This window comes from Rhagoletis pomonella, unplaced genomic scaffold (assembly GCF_013731165.1).
Source record: "Rhagoletis pomonella isolate Grant_MI unplaced genomic scaffold, Rhpom_1.0 Rhpom_scaffold_00005, whole genome shotgun sequence".
In the NCBI taxonomy this organism is placed as follows: Eukaryota; Metazoa; Arthropoda; class Insecta; order Diptera; family Tephritidae; genus Rhagoletis; species Rhagoletis pomonella.
In genome coordinates, this window is record NW_023458559.1 from 75,444,149 (window position 1) to 75,456,264 (window position 12,116).

General features: G+C 35.6%; 2 protein-coding genes across 4 annotated transcripts; one reads left to right on the top strand and one right to left on the bottom strand.

Moving 5' to 3' along the window:
• Window positions 1–1,857: 1,857 nt before the first annotated feature.
• LOC118739572 (acyl-protein thioesterase 1) lies at window positions 1,858–9,065 on the top strand. Of its 3 annotated transcripts, none has more exons than XM_036470967.1 (7): window positions 1,858–2,120; window positions 2,221–2,728; window positions 2,851–2,882; window positions 6,189–6,576; window positions 6,665–6,820; window positions 6,896–6,913; window positions 8,962–9,065. In XM_036470967.1, exons 2-7 carry the CDS (start codon window positions 2,678–2,680, stop codon window positions 9,040–9,042), a joined length of 726 nt encoding a protein of 241 aa, XP_036326860.1. In that variant the 5' UTR covers window positions 1,858–2,120; window positions 2,221–2,677; the 3' UTR covers window positions 9,043–9,065. The 3 variants fall into 3 exon arrangements, with proteins under 3 accessions (XP_036326860.1, XP_036326859.1, XP_036326861.1); XM_036470966.1 differs by having other exon boundaries at window positions 1,858–2,095; XM_036470968.1 differs by having other exon boundaries at window positions 1,858–2,032.
• Window positions 9,066–9,605: 540 nt separating this feature from the next.
• LOC118739571 (ribonucleases P/MRP protein subunit POP1) lies at window positions 9,606–12,110 on the bottom strand (the record flags this gene model as incomplete). Its single annotated transcript, XM_036470965.1, has 4 exons — window positions 9,606–10,012; window positions 10,077–10,603; window positions 10,682–11,500; window positions 11,579–12,110. Coding segments are annotated over 4 exons (2,220 nt in total), but the record flags the coding sequence as incomplete, so codon positions are not given.
• Window positions 12,111–12,116: the final 6 nt, after the last annotated feature.

A 12,116-nucleotide genomic window follows, 5' to 3' on the forward strand; every position in this document is an offset into this window, starting at 1 on the left:
TCATAAATAATCCAATAGGGAACAGATTCTTATTTTGATTTAATATTAATATTTCATCGATGTAAGCACCAGCACGCTAACTTTCAAGTGAAAATATGGCTGCCAAACTGTCAAATTGCCTGCAATAGATGTCAAGCAATAAGGCGGTATCCATTGAAAATATATTTTGTGACATGGTTGTCACGACATTGGTGTTTTCCTGTGGAAACAGGGCCGAGTACCAAGCCCTAAAGCCTGATATACAGTTCAATGCGAGCGTGAGCGTGAACTTTTTATTCTGACCAATATCTTCGTTATTACTCAACTTTTTGCTATAGTTGAGACATGAGAAGATAGAGAATTAAAATATCTTTCAGAATTATAGAATAAAAACTAATTTAAAATGCATAATATGCCTTTTTTTCGAGCTCACACTCAACTGTGTGCGTACGCAAAGCATTCGCATGTGAACGGCAAGTTTTGACAGATGTGTGTGAGCGTCCATAAGAATACAAATGGAATTCTTTGACTTTGCGAACGTTCACGCTCACGCTCGTAGAGCTGCAAAACTATCGATTGTACTATCGATAGTATCGATAGTTTTATTTTTGGTAAAACATCGATTATTTTCGGGCGATGGTCGATAGTTTCGATAGTGCCGGTGCATTGAAATTTCGCCATCTTTACTTAAATAAGTGACGCTTTGAATTTAACTAAGGAAAATATTTAGAATTTCACGCTTAAGATGTAATATTTATACTTAGATACGTATGTGCAATATTTTCATTTACATATGTACATATGTATATATTATACATATTTTGTTCGGAGTTGAAGGTTCCGTACATATACAACACGATAGTACACGATAATATCGAAAATATCGATAGTTTTTTTCAAACTATCGAATGGCGTCACTATCGATAGTTTTGCAGCTCTACACGCTCGCATTGAACTGTATATCAAGCTTAATTTTTATTATTCAACATAGCGAAAATAAAAAAAATGCAACGCTATGATATTGTTCGTTTGTTCACATTTTGTCGTTTTTCGTCATGGACCATGAATACCAATATATGAAAGGTTCGTTCAGTGAACGACACTGAACTTTTGGATGTACGTTGTCACAGGTGCACGACATGTTTTGCAATGCATATAAGTTTACATATTATTTTCATTTGTATTTGGAAAAGTATCAAAATTGAAAAAAAGTATCTACAAAATTCATCGAAAATGTATCACTTTTGATCGACTTGGATCGAAACGGTCACACTGCATCTGTTCTCCGTTACTCTCACTTGAGAGAGTAAAATTGTATTTTGACATTTCACAGGTTTTAGTTCGAAATTCAAAGGAACATATTATTTGTTGTGAGTATGTATTCATTAAATCGTCCTCCTAAACACTTTGTTTTCATTTGAATTTGAAACTGTAGCTTCACAATGAACTACGAGAGGTCGGATTTGTTTGGGAACGTATTTCCTATTGCACTTAGCACGTGTAGACCGGAAAAGTAGGTAGCATCCTTTTTCTCGCATACCGAGCGGTTTGCGAGCTCTCGCGTGCTTTCAACTATCTTTTTTGTTGTTTGACAGGTTTTTTCTCATTTCGCAGAATTCTTCAGAGTATAAACATCGTTTATTTTGGTGGAAAATACAAATTTAGCCTGAGAAGCTCGAATCTTCTTTTTTGGGCGACATTTTGAAAATGAAAAAGTATGCTGTCAAAAATGCCTAGTCAACAAAACACTATTTCGTTTGCGAGAGAAAAAGCAGAACGCAAGCGAGATTTGCAAGCATGTGAAGGCGACCGGTTATCTTCAAAAATAGCTTACGTGGCAGATGGCAGCTCTACTTCCGTTCAAATTTTAACAGCTGATTTCCGGTAGTGCATTTGGGACCTAACTATCAGAATTTCCCAAGTTGGGAAATCGGTTGTCGTAAGAGGAAATTTTCGGCGTTTTTAGAGGAAAAACTAATAAGATTTGGTTAAAAATTACAAATTGTGTCCAATTAAACTGTAAATAAAGAATTATATTATTAAGTGCAGAAAGGTATCTGGCGGCAGTTTTTCTAACAATCTAGTGTTTGATAACGTACTATTATCCACGGAAAAGGTATAGCGCCTTGTACCGCCCAAAAGTAAAATCAATAACCTGTAATATGCCCACTATAATGTTCCATAACATTTTAAAATTATTAATTTTTAATTGACATGAAAATGAAATTCTGATTATTGTAGATTTTTCGTGATTGTGGAAAAACATCTACATACATCGTCTAGCGGCAAGTCAACGAACACACACAAAACGTATTTTGTAAATTGCTGGCGTACTACATATATTCAATCTGCAGACGTAGCACTCCAAAGGATCATTTGCGCTTACGCCCATATTCGCTGGCGCTGCTTTTGTTCCCGCGTACACGTGTGAAATGAATAGCCCGCTTCTTGTGTGCATTATATTTATAAATTGAAAAGTACCTGAATGCATATGCAAACAAACTCATACAGTTCGTGCATATAAATTCACCGTCACGCATAATACTATCAGTGTCAAGAATTGTTTTCTAAAGTGTACTATCAGCGCCACGGCAGAGAGAAGCAGCTATTTTTGCGAGTGACAGGATATTTACTATCAGCACTTTTGCTCGTATTATCAGTTACTTGGATACTATTTTGTTTGACAAAGAGCAACAGCATGTCTATTGCGCCAGTGATAATTGAGGCAACAGCCAAACACACGTCAACGGTAAGTGGATTGCATAATTACATACATATACTCATTATATATCCATATATGCATATACGAAAATCATGGCTGAACGATTAACTAAAATATTTGTTTGTGTTTAACTATTTCGGCCTTTGCAGCTCATCTTTATGCACGGCTTAGGTGATACCGGGTATGTTAATAACAAAGGTGTAAGCTTTTATTTATGTATAACTTTTATGCAAAGGTATAACTACAGATCCGGTGCAAACGTATGTATATGTGTTATTCAGGTTTCTAAGCTTGCCTAATAAATTATTATGTGTTGATGTAAAGGTCAAGGTGATTTGTGTAGAACTGTTTTATATAAAGTTAGTCGCAGAAGTATTCGTTGTTTAGTGTTTTCATTACAGGTCTTTTTCGTTAATTTTCATTTAAAATATAGCTCATACTACAATCATAACCGTATACATCAATGTTGCAATCTTTCTATAACGCAAAAACAAAATCTATTTTTATATGGAAGAAAATGCGCTACAGCCTCGACAACGAAATTCTAAAAAAAATAACGGTAATTTTTAGCTACTTAAATTTTGTACTTTATTATTCCTACTGAAAATGAAAAAAATCTCAAAAATCCGGTTAAAATTTTGATATTTTTAGGGCCATTTATTGAAATTCGCTGAAATTTTGCGTATTTTATAGAACGACTGCCGCATTGATTTATATGGTTTTGTTTGTAGAATGAGCTATATTTCAAATGAAAATTAACAAAAAAGATTTATAATGCAAGAAATTTTATATGTCGCGAAAAAGCTAAACAACGAATACTGTTGTGAGTAACTAGAGAATTTATATACTTGATAATCATAAGCAAATATGCTAATTTCAAAGGCATATAGTATGTGTATCTTCCGGTTTCGTATTTTCTACCGGAAATAGTAAACTATTTATAATTTTTCTATTTTCTAATAAAGTATATCAAAACCTACAAAGAAATTATAACTTCAATAGATAGTAAAATAATTAAATGTTTTCTTATCAGTTTCGTTTACGAAGCGTTCATAGTCAAACCAAAGTTCATTTGTTACACAAAGACGATCGCTTAAAAAAATGTGTGATAATTTATGTATTAGAAAGCTTTGCCCTGTATAGGTAGTTATGCTATATGTTTTTATTTTACATGCGTATACATATGTAGTATCGAACGATGTTTATTTATAATGCATTGTAATGTTATATAAAACACTTCGGGGCTTAGTTTAGAAAATATTTTTTACTATTTCAATTCCAATAGCAAACTTTATTATATTAAAATCTTTGGCTTACAATAATTAGGTTCACTGACTTGAAAAGAGTTCGTTTATTAAACTGATAGACCGATTAAGGCCAGACTTTGGCTCGAATTCGAAACTAGTAATAATAATAAAAGATTGCGCTTACACAATATGTTAGTTTTTGGTCGAGCTTCTCCGCTTTGCGAGGTGCACCTTGATATCACTACGTACGGGGATTGAATTTTTAAGAGAAGTTCTTTTTTTCCATGGAAGAAATGCGCTCAAGAGGTTCGCCATCGCCTGCAGAGGGACGGCCACTCTTAGAAAAAACTTTCTTGTTTTTTTATTCTTTTGATGTTGGTCGGAAAATGGGCCAGAACCCTGGTCCTGTGTAATGGTAGCGCGCACTTCTAATAGCTAAAATTAACAAAGGGCCGACTTTGATTCTCTTTAACATTCTCTTCTGCCACTCTATAAAACTGAGTATTATATTTATGTATATTAGGGTGGCCCAAAAATTAACGGAACAATAAACTTTTTGGAATTCTCCCGCTGCCCACCCTAAAACTGAAGAATATCGAGAATGAGGATTAAATCGCAAAAATGACAAATGACAAAGTCGGGCATTAAAAAATAATCGTGTCATTACATTAAAAACATAGTCATTAAGTTCATTTCCACATGGCATTTTTTAAAATTGCATACATTTTTTGTCATTTCAATGCCTAGTGGAAACTCGCCATTAGAGCTCAACCAGCTGCCGACGTAAAATCGTAGACTGTGTCAGCTCCGATCATGATACGACCTATCTTATGGGATCTTCATGTTAACGAAAACTCACCACTGCATGACGGTGACGTTGTCGTTGATTCGGATTGTAAGTATGGAAGGGCGCTCCGTCGGGAGCTGGTTGAACCATAACCGATTTCAAAATAAAAAATTACCAGTCAGTTTATTTTCGACATTCTTCAGTTCTGGGGGATGTTTGAATAAATGATTGCACCACCCTAATGCATATACATACATACATATCTTTGTATATACATATATCCAAATATTGTGCATCCCAGTAGAACTTGGAATCATCGTACGATTGCTCGGTGAGTACTCCCTTGAAGTATAGGACTACTCCCCATTGCTCCCTATGCTTCTGTGTATAAGCATGTAATTTTGTATACTCCCTTTAACACGGGATGTCCTAGGGTGGCGAGTAAACCCTTTTACCTCCTAAATAAGCAATCAGGAAGTTCATTCAGAACTTAACTGTTCGTTTAGAATATATCCCATTACTCTCCTAAGCGAGCAATATAGGATTAAAAAAAAACCGAAAAATCTCGTTTAATGCTCCTAAATCATGCCTCAGAGAGCATTCTTTACTTGCTCGCTTAGGAGATCTCCTATTTGACTTCTAAGCGAGTAATAAAGGAGTACAAAACCGACAAATCTATCTTGTTGCTCCGAAATCAGGTCAAGGGGAGTACTCTTATATTTTTCATATAGGGAGATCTCCCTTCAAGTTCTAGTGGGATGCTACAAACCATAAATATGTATGTGTAATACATATTATGCATTACATATACATATGTATGTGTAATACATATTATGCATTAAAGGAATTGCATTAGCATGTCACGTTTGACCTACAATTCTCTATACGATAGACTGGTTCGAAATGAAATCAAATTGTATATATATGTGATATGATTGCGAATATGTTCTCGGCAATAAATTAGATCGTGTCAACAAGAATGCAAGACTAGGCATTTTTCGTTTGCTACCAGACCACTCAGGGTACGAAACAAATTCGTTTAAATACTTTTTTCCGCCTCTGTATTTCACTTTTCTCTGCATTCACTTTTCACTTGGTATAAAGCTATCTTTTTCAGGAATTTAACTCAAAAAGAGCGTTCGTTAGGGCTTTTAAATTTTCCTTTTATTTTAAAAGTAGCAAAATGGATAGGCCGGAACTATTTGGTCAACAGAAATTAAGTCAATATTTATTGCAATGCCTAAGGGGCCCATAAAAAACTTTTTTAATATAATTTAACTTCTTCAATGGAACTTGTTTTTAATTTCAATGCAGTAAGTGAATTTATTTTTACATATGCCTGTACTTACATACATACATACATATACATGTACACACATCTGTAAATATATTGTGCCATTTGATAACTACATATTATGTTTTAATTCCTATTTATCTTATTCCACCACTGTAGTCATGGATGGAGTTCAGCGTTGGCGATGATACGTCCGCCCAGCATGAAAGTAATCTGTCCAACAGCACCCACCATGCCGGTGTCATTAAATGCCGGCTTCCGTATGCCTTCTTGGTTTGATTTACGTACGCTCGATATATCGGGTCCCGAAGATGAGGAGGGTATTAAAAGTGCCGCTCAAAATATTAAAACAATGATTGATGATGAAGTAAATAAGGGCATAGCATCGAATCGCATTGTGCTAGGAGGCTTTTCGCAAGGAGGTGCGTTAGCTCTGTATACAGCGTTAACATATAGTCAACCATTAGCTGGCATCGTGGCGCTGTCCTGCTGGTTGCCATTACACAAACAATTTCCAGGCATTAAAGCCAATGCTGATGATATACCAGTGAGTGGAAGATACAAATACATGCATTCCTGCATTCATATCATGCGCTAACGAATTGTTCAAATTTGTTCTCTGCTTATTCTTATAGATTTTTCAGGCGCATGGTGATTTTGATCCTGTTGTACCATACAAATTTGGTCAATTAAGCGCTAGTTTACTGAAGACATTCATGAAAAATGTCACATTCAAGACATATAATGGACTATCGCATTCCTCATCCGATGATGAAATGGACGATGTGCGGGTGAGACAAATGCATTTTTTTTTATATATGTAGGTTTACTAAATTAATATGTAATTCTTTCCATTTCTGCTATAGGATGTACTGGCCTCTTGGGTAAATTAAATTAAAAACCAACAACAATAAAATACACTAGTAAACAAAATGAACTTAAAGTTAGTGTGCATAGTTTAGCGCGTCCGTACATGTACACACATATATGCATGTAAATATTATTGGCTTGGCGCTGAAGGCGTACTAGCAAAATCTGGCTTAATTAAAATATAATCTGACTAAGAAGATAAATTAAGGTTCCATTGCTTTTAGTAGTCAGTTCAAAAAAAAAAATACAAAAGTTACAAAATAACTAGATGCAGACTAAAATTTTTGCCCCAAAATTAACAAGGAAACATGTTATTTGAAGCTGTTAAAAAAAGCGTAATACGTAATTTTAAAAGTCTGCTTAAACACATGCAAATACATACGTAGTTTGTTTTACTTACAAATTGTTTAAGTTCTTACCTACAACGAAAGTACACTTCTTAATGAACGCAAATATATTGATTAAATTTTAATTTATTGCCAAGTTGTTGGCATTAAGTTTCTCTTTGATTATACAAAAATGAAATTCAATGTGGAACGCTAATGAATTATCTATTATTATGTGTCTGTCAATCAAGTATTTACTAACAATTTAAACAAATTAGAAAATGTCTTGAAATTAAAAACATAAAAACAACAAAAATTGATGTTATGAATTTGGATATGCTGTTAAAAATATTTAAGATTGTCTATTCATTTGCTTAAAAACTTATTAGCTGCTTGTGAAGCACGCTTTTAAGATTCATATACCTTAATTAGTTTTGGAAAAAATTTAACATTAATTTTTTATATATATTTTTTTTTTTTGTATTCTTTTTAGTAGTAATTCAAGCAGGTTTTATAGATTTCTGAGCATATTCATAACGAGTAGTAGGACGTTTATTTCAGTTATATAAAATTGAGTTCGGAGAGAATCTAAAAAAGTTTCTTCAGCATTTGATATGTGAGATCTGAATTTGATTTGTAACTTTGATGCTTCTTGGAAAGTTATCTGCCAAGGGAAAGGAATTTAATCATATGTAAAAAATATGACAGAATGTCGTTAAGTGCGTTCCCGCAAGGCAGCAGTAGCTTTAGTTTGAAACAGCGTCAAATACTCCCCAAAAGATGTTAGGCCAAAGGGATGTTGCGTTACCGTTGAACCGGCTACCGTACGAAACCCATCTGTAATATTTCTCCAAAATGCATGGCAGCGTCTATAATACCACCACAACGACAGTAACAAAATATGCTATACACCCAGCATGGATGTACCTCTCTAGCGGTATCATTAAGAAATGTTAGGCTCGTTGCTATAGTTGAAAAAATGTTAGGCTCGTTGCTACAGTTGAACAAATTACGTATATCCTCCCCCTCTTTGTAAAAAAATCTCCCATGGTTTAAAATTTTGTTTATTTGCTTAGGCAATACCGGCAGGTCTGTTTTAGAAACGCGAATAAATCTGGTACTGTTGTAAATATATTTTTGAATTTTAGTAAGGACCTGTACATGATAGATAACTAAAAAAATATAACAAAAAGGAAGCCTCTGCATTGGTGATGACGATATTTCTATAGATTTGAAGTTGGAGTGGCATAGACAACTTCCTATGGTCTTTGTTAGATGCTGTTGAAATTACAGCTATTGACAGTACGTAAACCCAAAATCTGTATGCAGGATTAATATATCGTTGTGGGAAATCTATTAAATTTGGAGCTCATTTTTAATTTTTTTCTCATTCAAATACACTTAAGCTACATACAACACAATTTGTTGAAATAAAGCATAAACTTGAAATTAACTGAAATTTGAAGCATTTTTTATTCTATAAATATATTTATTGGGATAATTTGGTTCATTCTCTGTTCACAATTGCACAATTTAAAACTGCGACAAATAATGCTAACTTTAATTCATGTGAAGGCCTATATTTTATTGATTTTGAGAATCTTTTTCATATTTAAGTTTTGCTGCATTAATTTACATTACATATATTCTTGTTAATAAATCCTGTTTAGTGTTGTTTCATACATTTCGTTTGTTCATTTTGAGTACATCACTTATATCTTCATGTATATTTGCAGAGTGGTGACAATAGAAACAGTAAAACGTCGAGGCTGGATGTTAGCGGAAATGCCACAGCGCAATGCTGTCTTATATCATAGTAGCAAATCTGTGATTTTCTTTGATGGTGATTGTGATGATGATGTATGAGAGGCACAAGCACATTTTTATTAATGCAACATAATACATGACTCATAAACATAATACTATCTAATGCAAAAAGCTGGAAACCCACAAGAAAACTAGCGTAAAAAAAAACATGCAGCAACTCAAGCAACTCAGAAATTAACTTTTTTCAAGTAGCTTAAATCATAATGAGTATTAAATTAACTAACTTCTCTAGTAGCCTAAATTATTAAGAAGTTCCGCGTGTATTTTTACCAGCACGCATACAAAATCCTCAATAATATCTAATATAAATAAGTCTTGCACTGTATTAAGTCTGGCGCAATATTTTTTTATTTTATTATCTTTAGAAATGGTAAAAAAATGTAGGCGATCATTTCTGCTGTTAAAGTTGTTAAACAGAAAATATACATATGCCCTTAACGTATAGTGTAGCGTGACTGATCTATATTATTATATTATTATTATTATTACTATTACAAGTAGCGAATTGTGAAATGAGAGCAGTAAAGAAAGTAAGAAAATTATGAACAATGAAAACTGAATAAAAGACAGAAATGGATTTACAAAATAATACCATAAACTTAGCCTGCATTATATCAATTACACATCCAAATGCAATTTAAAGCACGCAAATCGATAATGTCGACTTTTGGGATTGCGTAGTAGACACATAGGTTGACGTACATTTGTCTGACAACATAACGCAAGCAATTGCTTTAAGCCCGCCGGTGTGACATAGCCCACCGCACACACCGTCGCCTCAGTGTAACTGAAATGAGCTGTCGTCGCATAGCCGAATACTTCACGTTGGCATTGCTTGCGCACACTGTACAGTGTAGTGTGATCCTCCGGCAACCAAAGCTTGCACATACGTTTAAGTTGCTCAGCGACAAGGGTGGCTGTATTAGCAGGACTAATATACACCCGGGTTTTACTTGTCTCCTGTGTATATATTGGCAAAATTGATATCAAGCAAAAAATAATATTGTTTCTGCAACAAACGTACCTGTTGTTTGCGCTTTACGCGCACACGTTTTGCGCGTAAACGCTTCAATAGCTTTTTGTGAGTCTGCCGCAAACGTTTGCGTTCACGCTCGGCCAAATCTGGCAATAGTGGTTCGGTAAAGACAGGTTCATGATTTCCCATCCTTATCTGCCTAAGATTGCGTTTGAAATCGCCGCGTGTGGGTAGGCAAATTAACGAGAAGTCTTCCAAATTGCCACGCGATTTCATTCGGAAGTACAACTGTATCAGACAATTGTTTGGTATTTCAATTGGAAATATTTTGCTCTTCCCCTGTATGTGTAGCAACAGCTGTTGCAGCAACGCGCGATCACGTAGTATATGAAAGGTATTTGTTGTTAACTCTGATATCTGTGTAGGATCAGTTGTCCAGTCGCGTATGAGTTCAGTGAATGGCGCACGAAATGGACTCACTATCGCCATTTTCTTATAATTGTGACGCTTATTGGGCGGTTTACGGAAATATTTGGCACTTAGTTCTTGATGACGAGTAGCAGCGAGCACACGACCTACATACATGTGTACATATTTTAAAAATAAACAGAATATTAACTCCATCAAATGCAACATCCAAAAGGTATACTCACCAGCAACTGTGTCTGGCAAATGCTCCTCTGTACCCATCTCACGTGCAATGGTTTCGAACTCCCTTAGTCCGCCAGGTTTGGCGCCCCACATGATGAGGGACAGCCAAATGGGCATACCATAGCCAGCTGGCATGATCACATCCCAGCCACAGCCATAACCCAGACGTTTATACTGCTCGCGCTGTGAACCTGGACGTTGTATCAATATTACTGGCACAGCCTGCATTTCATCTTCGAATTGACAACGTGCCCCCGGTACTACCGCATGCTTAGCCCGCAGCTTACTATACGCACTGGGTGTTATCATGCTCTTGCAAAGCCCGTCCCGCACATCCGTGTTCCATAAAACACTTTGCGCTAAATGATCTGACATATTTAGTAAAAGCTCTAGACGGCTTTTGCTTGAAAGCTGGAATGGTAGTGCTTTTGTACGTTTTTTCGGGCGAGTTAAACGTGGATCTTCGATGTTTAGTGCTAGTATCATGTTTGAAAGTAATTCTCCAGGTGAACCTAATTCAGCGCAATTTTGCCAAAATTCAGATTGTTTGTCATGTACTACTTTTGAGGAAGTATTTTCTTTAAACCTCTTGTGCAACCAAGTAGGCTGTGCGTTTTCTTTGAAACATTTTGGTTTGAAAGTGTGTATGAGTACACTTTGGGCGAGGTGACCCGTGAGACGGAAGCGATTCATGACATCTTTCAGATCGTTTAGTTCTATGCATAATTTTGTATTTCCATATCGCTTAATGCGCTCAAAAGCTAAAGTTTTCGTCATGAATTGTAAGCGACGTTGTTCATTAGGTTTTCGCGGCTTCGTAGCTGAAAATACATAAATGAATAAGTACATACTATATGTGGTATACAATTTTAATATATATCCTAATTCAATTACTTTACATTTCACTTGCATCTCATTGCCATCTTTGGTCAACGGTTTATCAGGTTCAATAGGCACTGTGATACTACTCAAGGAAATAAGTTCAAACACTTTTATCAATTCCTCCAGCACAGCAGGATAAGCGCTTGGATGCACCCACAGCCAAAGCGTACGTGGTATTTCTTCCTCATTCACCGCCTCACCAGTTGGCTGCCACATGAAAGAAACACGTCCCAGAGCATACTCGGGATATTTACTATCTCTAAATAAATCTATACTGCCTTCTCTTCGACCAGTGGCATATGTTTTTGCGGCGATACTAAGTCCGCATTTAGGGCTGGTTAACCTTGTGAATCCCTGGCGCAAATCTGCCAATTTTCCTTTCAATTCAATACATACATAGAACGACATATCCTGCAGCAAACAGTGTTCCGCCGAAGCGCGATAGCATGCTCTGTAAGTTTTGTCACAGCTGGATTGCGGTAAACGGTAGCCCCAGCGTTCGACCATGTGAAAACGTTTTGCATGCCAAATGTGTGTTTCTAGCCAAACGTTTCG